The following is a 17,711-nucleotide window of genomic DNA, read 5'->3' on the forward strand; positions in this document are numbered from 1 at the left end:
CCCGGCGGGAGGGCACTGGCGATGGGAGCGGGGGTGGTGGCCGCAGCGGCCGCAGGCAGTCACAGGGAGATGTCGGCGGCGAGAGGGAGCTCTCTCTCTCTCTCAGCTGACTGCAAGCGGGAGCCCTGACGGTGGCGGTTGGACGTGCTGCTGGCGCTGCGGGCCTGGCATATACGGTGTCCAGCAGCACGTCCAGCTGCCGCCGTCAGGGCTCCCGCTTGCAGTCAGCTGAGAGAGAGACAGAAAGAAAGAGAGACATAGCAAGAGAGGCAGAGAAAGAGAGACAGAGCAAGAAAGAGAGGCAGAGAAAGAGAAAGAGAGATAGAGAAAGAGAGAGAAAGAGAGACATAGCAAGAGAGGCAGAGAGAGAGAGAAAGAAAGAGAGACATAGCAAGAGAAAAAGAGAGACTTAGCAAGAGAGGCAGAGAGAGAGAGAAAGAGAAAGAAAGAGAGACATAGCAAGAGAGAGAGAGAGAAAGAGAGAGAAAGAAAGAGAGATAGCAAGAGAGGCAAAGAGAAAGAAAGAGACATATAGCAAGACAGTGAAAGAGAGAGAGAGCAAGAGAGAGAGAGAAAAGCAAGAAAGAGATAGCAAGAGAGACAAAGAGAGAGAGAGCAAGGGAGAGAGAAAGACATAGAGGAAGGGAAGGAGGGAGAGAGAAAGAGAGAAAAAAAGAGAGGAAGAAAGAAAGAAAGGGATGGAGAGAGAGAAAGAAGGGAAGGAAGGAAAAGAGAGAAAGAGGGAGAAATAGAGCGAAAGGGAGGAAGAGAGAGGGTTTTTTTGTCCAAACTTTTCTTTAGCCCGCCCCCCCCGCCCCGCCCCCCTTCAGTGTTCCCCAGGATTTTGAAAATATGAATAATGTGCCGCGGCTCAAAAAAGGTTGGGAAACACTGCACTAGAGTGCCTTCCGTCCTGTCCTATTGGTCTCCTATATCTCCTATATCTTTCTTCTATTCCTATATCTCTTCTTCTATTCTTTCATTGATATGTTCTATTACTATATCTTTTTTTCTATTATTTCTTAGATATATTTTACTATGAGTATCTCCTCTATAACCTTCATCATGTATTTTACTATTTGTATATAGATATATACCCACTAAAAACCTCATTGTGTATTGGACAAAATAAATAAATACATAAATAACAACTGGCTACACTGTTAGGTGCTGCTATTTCACGGGTTAATATAATCCGAAACCCGCACAACAGCCAAACGATATCAATAAAATACAGGAAAATTAATCTTGTTATCTAGTGGCTGGCCGGATGTTTGTAACTGTAGTCCTCTTTATTCACGGCTGAAATGGGAACGGCAGCTTCAGTTAATGAAAACCGCCAAAGCGGAGGCTAAAACAATAGGATTAAAATTCTCCTTTAGAGAGAAACCACGAACACTCGTTTTAACTGCCTGTATTTTTAAGATGCGCGCGACTTTTTTTTTTTTAAGCCTGAGGCAAAAACTGGATTAAGTACTGTACTGTTCAGAAAATCTGCAACGGCCTTTTTTTTCAACACCCGCGCGTGCGCGTCAACGGTCTGAAAATGAGGAGTACTAACTCATTGTCCTACCGGGTTTTTTTCTCTCTGTGTGTGTATATACTGTACAGTATATAAAAACTATCCCAGAAAGAAATAAACGCTCCTCAGTTTTCTCCTATCTATGGTAGTTCCTCAAAACATTGTTGGATTCGAAAGCCTCATAACCCGCCTAAAATCTCCCAAGGTTATACTCGAGGCGCTACTCTTCCCCTTTTCGTAGCTCTTTGGTCCGAGAACCTCGCACCGACGGGCACAGCGGAGATAACGCCCTTCCTCTCGGAACGCTTCTGCGGCTGCGCGGCCCTTAACGAATCGTTGGCAGAAGAGCTCCTGGGTGGGAAGGCGGGAGGAGGCGCCATTTCAACCTCGCGGAACTGCCGAACTACGGCGCGGGGGTTGATGGGAAGATCGTGGAGACTGTTGCTTCCGGCTTAGATACTGGAAGGTGATTCCCACCCACCCCTTCCCTCCCCCCCTTCCCCCGCTTCGATCCGGTGCCTGAGCTCCTCTTTGGCTCCCGCCGTTCCCATCGGAGCGCCCCCCCCCCCTCTCCGCTGTTCAGCCGGTTGTAGTGGGAGGCGGGGCTATGGAGACGGAGTATTACTGTGGGGATCAGTCAGGTACAGTCGGAGGAGGCGGGAGGGTGAGTTCGGCTCGGCTGTTAGGACTTGGACTGTAGGGTTGCCTGTGAGTGTGAGAGAGCGCGAGAGAGCAAAGGGGGGTTCACGAGTTTTCTTGCTGTTCCGGCAACTGGGTGCGTAGCAGATCAATTAGGCCCACCGCACACTGTGAATGAATCTCTTCGGTGCCTGACTGTTGTCCGAGTCCCTCAGCCTTTCCTCAACCACTAGATCAGTTTGGGCTACCGTTCCAAGGAATCGTCGGGACGAAGCTGATATATTTGCCTCCAGAAGCTGTGAATGCTCCACCACTGGAAGTTTGAAAGAAGATGTCGGATAAGCATTTGTCTGAAGTAGTGTAGGGTCTCCTGCCCAAGCAGGGGGTTGGACTAGAAGACGTCCAAGGTCCCTCCCAACTGTGTTGTTATTATTATTTTTCATTAATATTTCTGGGAGTTGGGCGGCATACAAATCCAAAAAATAAATAGATGGATGGAAGGATGCTCACTGCCGGGCGGGAATAGAAAAATTTGCCCAATATGCATCATTGAGTGTCACACTGCTCTTTGTGTTTTGATAATTGCTAGGTTTCAAAATCTAGTTTCAAAACAAGGAAGGAATACAAATTTTGGTCCTCCTCATATTCCTGGGGACTAGGATGTCTTTAGACCTTCAGCAGAGGAAAACATTCTCCTGTCCACTAAACTCACTTCTGTTTAATAGACTAAAGGATTTTTTTAAAAAAAATATTCAATTTGTATGGCCAGAGTAGTGTGTGGAAGTGTGTGTTATGGAGATGCCCATTAAATCCAGATCTCTGCATGGGCCAAATAACTAAATTTCAAATGGCTTATTGTTTGTAGTACTATTTATACTATAGACCAGTGGTTCCCAACCTTTTTTTTCTTTTGGCCATGCCCCACCTAAGCATCTTTAAAATCCTGAGGCCTCCCCCCCCCCATGACATATAATTCTTATTATTCAAAAAGTGAACTATTCACAGATAGGAAACCCATAAGGCCATTAACTGGTTTAAACAAGGTTCCAATGGCCCCCATTAAAAATGAAATTGCCCCCCTGTGGCACGTGGGCCCCACGTTGGGAAACAGGGCTATAGACATTTTAAATTACTCATTTGATAGCAAATATAATTTTTAAAAAAAGAATGGAGAGCTATTATTTACTAGATTTTTATCCCATCTTTGCTGTTATATAAGTAATTCAAGTGGTGAACCTCCTTCCCCCACCTGTTCTCCTCATATGTGAGATTGGTTAAGAAAGAGATTGACCCAAAATCACCCAGTTGGCTTTTATTTTATGTCTATAGTGGGACTAGAACTCTCAAGTCTCTTGGTTTCTAGACCAGAATATTTAACCACTACACCAAAGTGGCTTTCAGTTAACTATGTTTGAAAGGGATGCATGCCTTTCATTTGATGAATAGGTTTATCTTTTTTATGTTGGCTGATTTTTATTCTATTACACAGTAGAAAATTAGAATTAGCTTTGAGTTAGTAATATTTTGCCCAAAAAGGAAATGTTTTGTAGAGCCAGTTCTTTAAGTTAAAGTTTTCTCTTTGCTTAATATATAAATTGACTCTGTATAGTAATTATAGAATAGTGATGATGGCTTTATTAACTACAGGTTATGTCAGCCTTAAACACCATGACTAATTGTGAGAGAGATTGTAGTCCAAAATCATGAAGACAGTATGTTAAGGAACCTACTCTATTTTCACTTTTATGTCTAGTGTAGAATAGAAATATACTGAAATGCAATTGAGAGAGAAATATTATTATTGTAGCCAGTGACTAGTCCATAAAGTACATCATACATACATAATACCAATAGTAATTAATAAATTAATTAGGTAAGCAAATCAATCAAAATGTTGCTCTTCTTACATATTGCATGATATAATTTGGTCACGCCTAAAGATTTGAGTATTTAAAAATAAGAGTTTTAAATAAAACTGACGAAAATGATCAGGAAATTTAGTTAACAGCTCACAACAGGCGTTAGCATGAAACAATATAATTTTGGTGATTTCAGTGGTTTTTCTGCATGGGCATAATTTAGATTTGAATCTGCCCTTTAAAATTACTGATAGAAGTATACTGAATTGTGCCAACATCAAGGCCATTTTTAGTTTTGGGGTAGCAAATGGTTTTAGCTGGCATGTCTGAGAGGTATGCAAGAACTATTTAAAATGTCATTAAGGAGATATACCAAGTTGGGTTGAATGGCAATGTTTCTATAGCATTTGATTGCTTCTGCTGTACAATCATGGCCTAGAATACATAATTAAATTAAGGAAAACCCCATGAGTTCCAGTTCTCTATGTTGCCTTAGTTCAAAGGGAAACAAAATTATTGGAAAGAACCCGAGGAGTTAGATCTTCTGGGGAAAAGAACAGTTTAGTTCACTATTTGACAATGAATATCCAACCACTGGATTAAATCTTCTGATACCATCCTTTCAATATAGAATTACATATGGAACACTTGGAATATGCTCCTGAGGAACTTAGTCTGAACCCTTTCCAAGGGGGCAAAAGAGGTATGAATCTATCTGGGCACCAAATGATAATTGTGTTTGAACTTGTTCTGAGTGCACTCAAAATATAGCAAGAAAAAGAAATGTCCATTTACTGTAAAATAATTTTTGCAGGGATATAGCTAATTTTTGGGCTTATGAACTACATATTAAACATACACTTTACATGTAGGTACAGCATAAAATACAACACTAAGGTATTTATATAACCATCCCATTGGATGATTGCTTAATTTCCCGACAAATTTTTACAGTGTTTGGCAAACATCAGTGCCTTTGTCTTACTATACTTGGTTTCTAGGGTCACTGTATTCAATATTCAACCCAAACTCGCAATGCTTTTTTTAGACCAATAGAGATCTGGGAGAGCAGAAATACTCTACCTGCTGAAAAACAGATTACTGTATATCGCTCTGCCTATTTTGAAGGATAATGGGAGAAATTGTTCATTCTGGCAACTAAAGAACTGATGTAATAATTGAATAATAATGGTTCCAGAATGCCAAACTTTTCTGTTAGCATAATTTTTCTTGATGCAATGATTATGGGTGATGCATTTGACCTTTATAGTTGAATTGTCCTATAATTTATAGATACGTAGAAAGAACCTTCTATCTATAGATAGAAAGATTTTTAAGCTCATATGCTAGATTAGGATGGTAAATGAAATCAAGAACTGCTATAAAATCAGTGAAGACTGCATATAGCTTTGCACATGGTTTTTAAGAGGGTTTTTTCATATGTAGCAGAATAAGAGCATGGTAAAAGTAGAGAGCATTCTAAATTCAGCTTGTTTCTTGACTAATACTGTATTTTCTCTAGGTCTAACCAATGCTGGGACTTAATTAATAGATATTTGGCATATTATTTACTGATAATGCTGAGGAGTCTGATAGGCCAGTAATCCGGCAGTTCAGTGCAGTTTTTTATAAATGGAAATTATTAGGGCAAGGCCCAAAATGCAGTTAAATTGTTAACATTTTAACTTACATTAATTTCATTTTGATAAACTAATTAGTTATCTCTCCCTTTTTAAATAGTCTAGAACATAAACTTTCTCAACAAACATTATATAAATAGTTGCTCCCCCACAACTATATGTTTCTACATTATTTGTATGGAATGAACATTTGTTTCCATGGTTTACTGAATATGTTTACAGTATTTCAGGATTGAGTATCATGATTATGTTGCGACTGAAATTGAATGTCTAAACAAACCTTGATTATGGAATATTTTAGTTCAACAGTTTTCCCCCCTGTTATTTATATTTCTATTTATTTTAGTCATTCTCAAGGCCGCTCAATTTAAAATGATGCATGCAGCATAAAAAGTCACAAAATGTAACTTTTTAAACTGCTTATTACCACTAGGTTTCAATATACAGTTGAAAAAAAATAATGAAGATAACATCCAATGCTGTAATAGAAGCTATGGTTAAAACACAAAAACCTCAAAACTCAATACCACTCTAATCCAAGATCTAACGAAAAAGTCAAGTTTTCAGAACTCTTTAGAATGCAGCCAATGTGTAAGATAGACATACCTGAGAGGGAGATAGTGTAGAACATAAAGAGTACGTGCTACAGCAAAAAACCTACTATCTGGGTCCCATTAGTTGACACTGCTTAAAGTATTGGGTCCAAGGCATGATGCCGGCTCTGTTCGATTCTACTGTCTTAGCAGAAGCTGTAGAAAACAGATAATACTTTAGAAATATACACTCTAGGCTATGAAAGGTTTTATAGGTAACATCCATCACTTTGAACTGTACATTGAAACCTGTTGGTAATCAACACAGCTTATAAGGTAAAGGTGTTACACGGGCTTGACAAGATATATCCATAATTGTCCGTGGCACTGCATTTCATACCAGCTGCAGTTTGCAAGGGGTTTTCAAGAACAGCCCCCTTTAGAGCACATTGCGTGAGTGACCAGAGTATGGGTGACTGTCCAAAGGCTTCCTGGTCTAGATAAAGAATAATTGGCACGTAAAATGGATTTATGCAAAGTATGTCTTAGCTGACAGTGATGCAATGCAGAAGTGGTAAGTCCACATGTGAAGACCTCCAAATTGTCCCAACAGTGCTGAAGGAAAAAGTGTAGTATTATCCACACTGTGAATTACAAAGTAGGGAATTACGTTGCTCAGCGGTCTCATGAAGGTTTTTAAACAAAGGGCAAGAATATAGCGATAATTAAAATTAGCACAATATTCATTTGCACTAATGTAATTGTTTCGGTGTATTGAAAGTCATCATCAACATTCAGTTTGATTTAAAGAAATAATGTGTTACAGATGATGGTGGAGCCACACCAGTACAGGATGAGCGTGATTCAGGATCAGACATGGAAGATAACATGGAAGATAACAGAAATGAACAGCACTCTGGATCAGAGAATGGAAGCATAGGACAACATTCAGAGGTGGTCATGAGATATATATATAGATATATATAGATATATATATATATATTAAATTAACTGGAAATTATTCTGCCTCTAGTTTAAGCAAAATATTTCTTAAAAGTTAATAGTTAATATTTAATTCATATGATCTTTTAAAAGTAACTGCAAATTACAATATTTCACTAAAAAGGACCCGGATTGTGGGGGCAATAGCCTAGTTCTGTTAAAAAAAGTGCTACTGCTGACATGTTGTAAGGCGCCCTGAGTCTAAGGGGAAGTGCGGCATAAAAATTAAATAAATAGACAAACAAACAAATAAATAAATAAAAAGCAGAAGTATAGTAATGCTTTGACGCTGCAGTTAACTTTTTCAAAATGTACAAGGAAATAATAAACGTTTTTGAAAATTTTGCATAGATTTCGTAGGCACTTGTTACTATATAGCTATTAACACTGTTAACTGAACCATTTTGAAAAAAGAGTCCAGGCTGAAAAAATAATAGGGACTGGAGTAGAATGTTAGCAATAGCAATACAGTGATCTCTCGATTATCGCGGGGGTTACGCTCCAAGACCTCCCGCGATAATCGATTTTCCGCAGTATGGTGGTGCGGAAGTAAAAACACCATCTGCGCATGCGCGCCCTTTTTCCATGGCCGCGCATGCGCAGATGGTGGAGCCGGGGAGCGATGAAAGTGCGGAAGCCGACAAAGATTGCTTTGAATGTCGGCTGCCCCCGCCCCCCCCCAGCGCATCCGGCGCCCTCGCCACTACCACCCGCCGCTCGCCCGCCCGCCCGGGAAACAGGCTGATAAATTAAAAGCAGGTCCATTTATCGATTAAGATCCAGCACAGAAACCCTACGTGGGTTTTTAAAAATCTTCTCCCCATTCAAGGCAGAGGAGCGTGGGATCGAAGCTAACTAAAGCAGCTCTTGCCTGCTTCGCAAAGATCTCCCCCTCCCCCGGTCACAGATACCAATTAAAGCCTAACCCCACCACCCCCCCTTAAGATCTGCAATACAGTGATCTCTCCTACTGCTACCGCCCGCCCGCCGCTCGCCCGCTCGATCCACCCCTCTCACCGGCTTTTGGACACGGCTCCTTGCTGCTGCCGCGCTGCCGAGCAGATCAGCTGCTGGGCGGCCGAAGAAACCTTCCCTGGGTCTTCCCCGCCGCCCACGCAAAGGGGAAACCCCGATCTTCGGCTCCTCGCTGCTGCCCACTCGCTCGCCCGCCGCCCGAGAGCAAGAGGGGGAGAGATAGAGAAAGAGAGAGAAGGAAAGAAAGAGATGAGAGAGGGAGGAAGAGAGTGTGAGAGAGGAAGAAGCAAGATAGAGAAAGAGAGAGAGAAAGAAAGATGAGTATTTTTTAATTAATATTTTTTGAAAAACCGTGGTATAGCGTTTCGCGATAATCGAGACCGCGAAAATCGAGGGATCACTGTAGTACTTAGACTTATATACCACTTCACAGTGCTTTACAGACATCTCTAAGCGGTTTACAGAATCAGCATATCGCCCCCAACAATCTGGGTACTCATTTTACTAACCCTGGAAGGATAGAAGTCTGAGTCAACCTTGAGTCTGGTGACATTTGAACTGGTGAACTGCAGTCAGCAGAAGCAGCTAGCAGTACTGCGCTCTGACCATTGCGCCATCAAGGCTCAATATGTTGCCTTTGAAACTATTTCACATAATATTTTCCTATACAGTGTTCTCTCGATTTTCGCAGGTTCAAACTTCGTAAAAAGTCTATACCACGGTTTTTCAAAAATATTAATTAAAAAATACTTCATGGTTTTTTCCCCTATACCACGGTTTTTCCTGCCCGATAACGTCATATGCCATCGTCAAACTTTTCTCCACCTTTAATAAATATTTTTTTAAATAAACTTTAATAAATAACCCTGGTGAGTAATAATCTAAATGGTTGCTAAGGGGATGGGAAATTGCAATTTAGGGGTTTAAAGTGTTAAGGGAAGGCTTGTGATACTGTTCATAGCCAAAAATAGTATATTTACTTCCGCATCTCGACTTCGCGGAAATTCGACTTTTGCGGGCGGTCTCTGAACGCATCCCCCGCGAAAATCGAGGGAACACTGTAATACTTTAGTGGAAATAAGGGGTTGGCGATTTTATGTTTTATGAATGGATTTTTTTTTTAACATAGTTGATCGCTAATATGAATGAATGATTTAGTACATGCCTTTAAGTTGATGTCAACTTTTAGCAGCCACGTAGTTAAGATTTTCTTCATGATGATCTGTCCCTAATCCAATCTTTAAGGTCTTCCCACAGTGCACTCACCACTAGCCATCAGTTTTCTTCACAGACCTAGCCTAATGACAAAGCAAGTGGTAGCAAAGTGGTTAGAATGCAGTATTGTAGGCTAATAATTCTGACTGCCAACTACCATCAGTTGATTGGTAGGCTCAAGATTCTTAAAAGTTAATAGTTAATATTTAATTCTCAAGATTCAGCTTTGATTCCAAGGTTAATTCCAATGTCAGTAAAATGAGGACTAAGATTGTTGAGGACAATATGCTAACTCTGCCAACTGCTTAGAAAGGGCTGTGAAGCACGTTGAAACGGTATATAATTCTAAGAGCTATTGCTAGTCTTGTGCATATCCACAAATAAACTGAACCTCCTTTAAAAAATGGAGCTTCCTTAAAACAAACAAACAAATAATAAAAAACCTTGTTGCAATATAGCAGGAGTTTGCCACCAGGCTGTGTTTTTAAGAAACTGCTCCTGTATCAGTCTGGGTGCCTCTTTTAGAAGCTGCAAAAATACAGAAAGGTAAGTTGGATGTTACTGGGACCAAGAGCAGGACAAGTCTTGCAATTCTTGGGTGGGATCTCTCCTTGTTTTTTTGGAGGCTCCAGACTGCCTGATCTACCCTTGCTTGCTAGATGGGAAGACTTGAACCTCCTAGCTAGCTGAGAAGGAAGCTGAAACACTGCAGGGACCCTGCTGATAACTGGGAGTACAGAGTGCTCAGATGGAGGGTAGCCTCAGATGAGAGGGTTGGAGCAGATAACCTGTGTAGGCCTTCTAAGAACTCCCCCATCTCTGAGGTACCCAGTACTCTGATTAATAACCTTTGCATTCATTTAACCATTGCATCAGGGAGTACAGGGATGAGGTTGTTAAGTGAAGCCATTTTGCATAACAACCATCACAGCATGTAATGGGCAAGCTCCATTGCGGTCTTATTTCAAGGACTACCTGTGCTTAATTTACAGTTAAATTCTATTTTAATCCTAAACATTTCATCTGTAATGCCAGTGATCATTTTTGATGTAATTCTATTATTTGAGTTGGCCTTCATTTACTTTCGGCAGCTTCATTGATATTTTTATTTTTTTTCAGAATGAACTTAGTGATGGGGAAGATGACAGACAAACTCCAGAACATCCCATGACAGACTCGGAAAATGAAGATACACCGAGAGAGAAACATAGCGATTCAGAAAATGAGGATGCCGTTAATCATAATGGCAGTGACTCAGAAAATGAAAGGGTCGATGGAGAGAAAGAGAGTGATTCTGATATGGAAGACAATCCTGTTCAGCCTGCCAGTGACTCTGAGCACGAGGATGCTGTAAATAATCAGGCCAGTGATTCTGAGACGGAGGAGCCTCCGAAGGGCCATGGCAGTGATTCTGAAAATGAGGAACCTCCAAAGCACACGGGCAGTGATTCCGAACATGAGAGTTTGCATAAAGGGCATGAAAGTGATTTAGAAAGTGAAGAACCCCAGAAACATCCAGGCAGTGACTCAGAAATTGAGGAGCACCCAAAAAATCGTGACACTGATTCAGAAAATGAGACAGTGCAAAAGCCTGTGGTCAGTGACTCTGAAAATGAGGAGCAAAAGGTTCAGTCCAGTGACTCTGAATCTGAAGATGCCACCAGAAATAATAAAAAAATAGAGGTAGATGACAGTGATGGAGAAAATAAGAAAGAAGAGGAACTGGCGAATAGTGCTCAGCTTTCAGATACTGATATTGGGAAGAAACTTCATGGCTTGGACAGTGAAGAAGAAGAAGGAAGTCCCAAAAAACTGAAGATAGACAGTGATGAAGAAGATGGAAAAGAGGAGGAGAAGTTGGCCAAAAGGAAAGCTGTTGTGCTCTCTGATAGTGAAGATGAAGAAAGAACACGTAAGGAAAAATGAATTCAGAATTAATTTTCAGTCTGTATATGCTCTGATTACAAACTGAGCGTGTGACATAAAAGTTTGACTCTGAACATTTATATGTGATGAGTCTCACATCAGTTTATTATTATTTGCGTCATCCGGGTGAATAAAATTCATAAGCAATCCTGCCATTAGGCATTGCACATTCAGTAGAAATAAACATAGCGCAGAACAGGGCATAAATGTGCTAATATGGAGCCGGGGTGGCGCAGTGGTTATAGTGCAGCACTGCAGACTACTTCAGATAACTGCTTGCTGTAGTTCAGCAGTTCAAATCTCACCACCAGCTCAAGGTGGAATCGGCCTTCCATCCTTCCGAGGTGGGTAAAATGTGGGCCTAGATTGTTGTGGGCAATATGCTGAATCTGTAAACCACTTAGGGCTGTAAAAGCACTATGAAGTGGTATATAAGTCTAAATACTATTGCTATTGCTAAATATATGTCTGAATGGTGATTCATTTTGATATCTCTAACCATATCACCTTCTCATACTTTAGAATAGACTAAATGTAACACATTTTATTTAAAAGCTGAATCCTCAAAAATTGGAGGAAAGGATCTGAAAAAATTCTCAAATTGATATCAATATGCTCTTCTACTCACTGAAACATTAAGCCACCAGAGTAAAAAGGACACTGGTGAACCCCAGCTACTAGAAGTTGTCCTCAGTCTATGTCCAGTTTAGAAAAGTACATGAAAAGCAATTTAGTGTGTTTACCTAATTGTAGAGAAAGATACTGGAACTATTGCATGTGTTGCAACTTACCTATCTTCCCTCGATATATTTGATTATATATTTCTTTGCTACTCCAACTTTAGCACTTTCTGTTCTATCTATTCTTTCCACATCAGTAATGAAATATTGGAAGAATATTATTTTTTTCCATAAAGGATAGTGGAGAGCAATCGATATGAAAGCAGAAAATGAAGATTTCTTTTAATATTTGTGTGTGGCAAATCAGGTTTAAAAATGAAATTACAGTCATACCTCGTCTTACGAACCTAATTGGTTCCAGGGGGAGGTTCGTAAGACGAAAGGTTTGTAAGACGAAACATTGTTTCCCATAGGAAACAATGTAAAGTCAATTAATCCGTGCAACCAAAAAAAAAACCCGCAAAAAAACTGCTGCCGCCCGGCTGTGACCTTTTAAAACAGCCGTGCGGCTTCCCAGCCGTCTCCCGAAGCCGAACGCCAAACCCAAATGTCTGCGTTTGGCGTTCGGAGGCTGCTGGAAAGCTGCGCGGCTGTTTTAAAAGGTGACAGCCGGGCTGGGGGGCTTCCCAGCAGCTCCGAACACCAAACGCGGAAGTTTGGGTTTGGCGTTCGGCTTCGGGAGACAGCTGGGAAGCCGCGCGGCTGTTTTAAAAGGTCACAGCCGGGCTGGGGGGGCTTCCCAGCAACCCCCCCAGCCCGGCTGTGACCTTTTAAAACAGCCTCGCGGCTTCCCAGCTGTCTCCCAAAGTCGAACGCCAAACCCAAATTTCCGCGTTTGGCGTTCGGAGGCTGCTGGAAAGCCGTGCGGCTGTTTTAAAAGGTCACAGCCGGGCTGGGGGGCTTTCCAGCAGCCTCCGAACGCCAAACGCGGAAGTTTGGGTTTGGCGTTCGATTTCGGGAGACGGCTGGGAAGCCGCGCGGCTGTTTTAAAAGGTCACAGCCGGGCTGGGGGGCTTCCCGGCAACCCCCCCCAGCCCGGCTGTGACCTTTTAAAACAGCCACGCGGCTTCCCAGCCGTCTCCCGAAGCCGAACACCAAACCCAAACTTCCGCATTCGGCATTCGGAGGCTGCTGGGAAGCCCCGCCGCCCGGCTGTCACCTTTTAAAACAGCCGCGCAGCTTCTCAGCAGCCTCCGAACGGTTCAGAAAAAATTTGCCTCTTCTTACGAACTTTTTTCGTGTTACGAACGCCAAACCCGAACTTTCCGGGTTTGGCGTTCGGAGGCTGCTGGGAAGCTGTGCGGCTGTTTTAAAAGGTGACAGCCGGGCTGGGGGGCTTCCCAGCAGCCTCCCGAAGCCGAACGCCAAACCCGAACTTCCGCGTTCGGCGTTCGGAGGCTGCTGAGAAGCCCCCCAGCCCGGCTGTCACCTTTTAAAACAGCCACGCGGCTTCCCAGCAGCCTCCGAACGCCAAACCCGGAAGTTCGGGTTTGGCGTTCGTAACATGAAAAAAGTTCGTAAGAAGAGGCAAATTTTTTCTGAACCCTGGGTTCGTATCTTGAGTTGTTCGTAAGACGAGGGGTTCGTATCTTGAGGTACCACTGTACGTTCAATCTTCAGTATGTCGATGAAGAGTCTCTTTTATCCAGTGCTCTCTGGAAGTTGAGGCATAGCAATTGGTCTTCTTCCTTTTTTTGTTTTGAAACCTTTCACTGCTTATCCAAATGGCTTCTTCAATCTATTCTTGATTGTATTACAAATACTACAGCAGTTCAAAATGAATTTTCTAAGGTGTGTATGGTGGATGACTTCTCTTCATTAATAGAGAATGGGTCATACCCATTGTACTCTACTTACACCCACCTCCAAACATTACAGCATAGCTGTTTGAGAATTTTGCCTTGGTACAATTGATTAATAAGTATGATAAAAATGAATTGGCAGAGATCTAAAATGATCTTTCTGAGAAGAGGGAAATCATGCTGTTTTTAAGCAAACTATATACCAAAGGTGTTAAAATGGGACCTTATTTCCTCAGAGTTGTTACTGCAACTATTAATAAAGCTAGGGGGACTAACTGTTACTTGACACAAATTTAATTTTTCTGCAGTTGCAAATAATTCCTTTTAATGTTACGGAGATCTTTTCCCCCCATCTAGTTGAATTATTATTTTGCTCCAAGTTGGCTCAGTTTTTTATTTATTTATTTATTTATTTATTTATCTATCTGTTGGCAGCTGCAAAAAAGGGCCGTGTTATCTCTGATGGTGATGAATCAGATAGTGATACTGCATCAGGGAAATATGAAAAACAAAAGAAATCTATCGTTTCTGATAGTGAGGACGATGATGATAAGGGTGACAGTGAAAAAAAGAAAGAAGAAAAAGATCTTTTTGGAAGTGAGAGCGAGTCAGAAAATGAGCAAGAGTAAGTAATTTTAAGTTACATGGTTAAGTTATGGAATAATATTAAATGGGAGGGACATGTATTTGATTTATTGTACACTATCTAATGTTTTAGGTTCGGTATATAATAATAATAATAATAACAACAACAACAACAGTAATAACTTATTAGATTTGTATGCCGCCCCTCTCCGAGGACTATTACATACCAAATATATATAAATAAAGATATAAATCTTTAAATAAATAAACGTTGTGGAGTTAGGTAGCCTGTTTCTCCCAAAATAAGACATCCCCCTAATAATAAGCCCAATTGGGCTTTTGAGTGCATGGCAATAAGGCCAAGCACTTATTTCAGGATTCAAAAAAATATAAGACAGGGAGAAACACGGTAGCATGTCCGGAAAATGTTTATGAACAAACTTGGTTTTTTCCCCCCAGAAATCTCATCGCAGATATATTTGGAGAATCTGGGGATGAGGAAGAAGAGGAATTTACGGTAAGTACATTGAGAATTCATATTTTGTTCTTCCCATACATTCCTCATTCCTGTGCTTCCGAAGTATCTCCCAATGCATGTTCCTTTAAGTAACTTTCCTTTTAGTTAAATATATATTTTTAGACTGTGGTAACAAAATAGTATGCCCTTTTCAAGTTTACTACACTTCATTGGAAAGTATTTACAGTGATCCCTCGATTAGCACGGTCTCGATTAGTGCGAAACGCTACAACACGGTTTTTCACAAAATATTAATTAAAAAATACTCCACGGTTTTTTTGCTATACCACGGTTTTTCCCACCCGATGACGTCATACGTCATCACCAAGAGTCACTTCTCTGTCTCTTTCTCTTTCTTTCCTGTCACTATGCTTCAATCATTTTCTCATTTCTCTTTTTTTCTCCCCTTTTTTCTATCATTTCTCTCTCTCTTTCTTCCTCTCTCACACTCTCTTCCTCCCTTCTCTCTCCCCCCCCCTCCACTTGCCCACGAGAAGAAAAAAAGCAACCTCTGCCGGGCAGTTCCCCTTGTGCCCCCACTTTGTGCCTGCCTCTTTTGGGGATTTTTTTTTCTTTTCTTTTTTGCGCTGGCGGCGGGAGCTGTTGGGGAGGGCTCTGCCGGGAAGGCCTCTCAGCTGCAGAGCCGAATGGGGGCGGAGGCAACAGCGGAGCCCGGCGCTGGGGCCATGCGAGGCTGTTCATCCAGGGGGGCGTGGACTGGCAAGTCGCCCTCCTTTCTCTCTCTTTCTCTCTCTTATACCACACCGGTAACAGGGAGAGAAAGAGAGAGAGCGGAGGGCACCTTGCCGGTCCACGCCCCCCTAGATGAGCGGCTCCGCATGGCCCCAGCGCGGCCCAGGCAAAGGGGAAACCCCAAGATCGCTTGCCGCTTGCCGCTTGCTGTATTGCAGCGAAGGAGGCGAAGCAAGGCTCCAAGCTGCAATGCGGCAAGCGGCAAGCGGCAAGCAATCTTGGGGTTTCCCCTTTGCCTGGGCGGCGGGAAGACCAAGGGAAGGTTCCTTCAGCCGCCCAACACCTGATCCGCTCCGCAGCGCGGCAGCAGCGAGGAGCCGAAGATGGGGTTTCCCCTTTGCCTTTACCCCATCTTCGGCTCCTCGCTGCTTCCGCGCTGCGGAGCAGATCAGCTGTTGGGCGGCTGAAGGAACCTTCCCTTGGTCTTCCCCGCCGCCCACACGCAAACTCCACCATCTGCGCATGTGCGGCCATGAAAAAAATGGCGCGCATGCGTAGATGGTGTTTTTTACTTCCGCACCACTATAACGCGGAAATCGATTAGCGCGGGAGGTCTTGGAACGTAACCCCCGCGCTAATCGAGAGATCACTGTATTGGGTTTTTTCCTGCTCCTGGATTTGAAAGACAACCTCCACTGTATACCATAAAATATTAAAAAACAATAAAAACATAAAAATGAATAAATAGTAATAAAGACAAAACAAACAGGAAAAATAATAACATAACTAAACATAGGTTGCTGGTATTGAAGCCATGCTATTTGCTTTAGTCCCATAGATTAGCTGCATTTAAATCTTCTGAAGGCCATTAGCAAGCTATTTCTATAATGCCAAAATCCCTGCAAAGGCATGACAGTTTTGCTTGAAGCCGGGTTATCTCTCTTTATCTTTTTATCATTTTGCCTGATGGAAATATTCTGGATATTTCCAAAATCCTGCATGCCATTTCATCACTTTTGAATTATATTAATTAGCTTTATCAGCTGCTGGTTGCACAATCAATAGACTTCGCCAACTAGAAATGTAATGTCGTGGTTGAAATATTAGTATGAATCTTCAAAGCTTTAAATGCTGTGATTGATCTCTGTTAAGTCTTCTTAAAAATGTACATTATATTTAACCAACTTCTATTGTGTTTAACCCAAGGGATTTAACCAAGAGGATTTGGAAGAGGAGAAAGCAGAAAGAAAAGAAGTAGCAGATGAGTCAGATTCTGATGACAATTTCAAAAGAGGAAAACAGTAAGTCTCTTACCATAGTTACAAGAAACCAAATTGATCTGATGTATATCTAATTATATATATCACATTTTAAAATCCTGCCATTTCTTTAAGCATTTCAACATAACATACAGTGATCCCTCGATTTTCGCGGGTTCAAACTTCGCGAAACGGCTATACCACGGTTTTTCAAAAAATATTCATTAAAAAATACTCCGCGGTTTTTTTTCTATACCATGGTTTTTCCCACCCGATGACGTCATATGTCATCACCAAGAGTCACTTCTCTCTCTCTTTCTCTTTCTTTCCTGTCATTCTCTGCTTCAATCATTTTCTCATTTCTCTTTTTTTCTCCCTTTTTCTATAATTTTTCTCTCTTTCTCTACCTTCCACTCTCCCCCCTCTTGCTCTCTCTCTCTTTCTCCCTCTCTCTCTCCCTCTCTGTGAGGCCGGCAAAGATTGCTTTGAATGTCGGCTGCCCCCACCCCCCCAGCGCCTCCGGCCCCCTCGCAGCTACCGCCCGCCCGCCCGATCCACCCTTCTCACCGGCTTTCTTGGGACCCGGGTCCTCCTGCAGCAGCGCTGGCGGCTACGGCTTCTCATCCTCTTCATTCGGCCGGTAGCCACTCTGAGCGCTTTGAGAACGCCTACCCCACCTCTCCTGCAGCCCCCTCGCTGATAGCTGGAACGAAAGCGCTCTCAGCTAAGGAACTGTGAGGGGGGCGGGGCGGGCATTCTCAAAGCGCTCAGAGCGGCTACCGGCCGAATGAAGAGGATGAGAAGCTGTAGCCGCCAGCGCTGCTGCAGGAGGACCCGTGTCCCAAGAAAGCCGGTGAGAGGGGT

At 42.3% G+C, this 17,711-nt stretch overlaps 1 protein-coding gene across 8 annotated transcripts in view; it reads left to right on the forward strand.

Annotated features, from left to right (window-relative positions):
• Positions 1-1,816: 1,816 nt before the first annotated feature.
• Positions 1,817-17,711, forward strand: part of IWS1 (interacts with SUPT6H, CTD assembly factor 1) — a 33,521-nt gene continuing 17,626 nt past the window's right edge. Inside the window, exons 1-7 of one of the 8 annotated variants that reach the window (XM_070753023.1) lie at positions 1,817-1,988; positions 4,652-4,723; positions 7,020-7,147; positions 10,505-11,297; positions 14,229-14,418; positions 14,838-14,895; positions 16,795-16,889. In XM_070753023.1, the coding sequence (XP_070609124.1) occupies positions 4,660-4,723; positions 7,020-7,147; positions 10,505-11,297; positions 14,229-14,418; positions 14,838-14,895; positions 16,795-16,889 (1,328 nt within the window). In that variant the 5' untranslated portion in view covers positions 1,817-1,988; positions 4,652-4,659. The other 7 variants (XM_070753022.1, XM_070753025.1, XM_070753026.1 and 4 more) reach the window with 7 other exon arrangements.

This window comes from Erythrolamprus reginae, chromosome 5, assembly GCF_031021105.1.
Source record: "Erythrolamprus reginae isolate rEryReg1 chromosome 5, rEryReg1.hap1, whole genome shotgun sequence".
Lineage (NCBI taxonomy): Eukaryota > Metazoa > Chordata > Lepidosauria > Squamata > Dipsadidae > Erythrolamprus > Erythrolamprus reginae.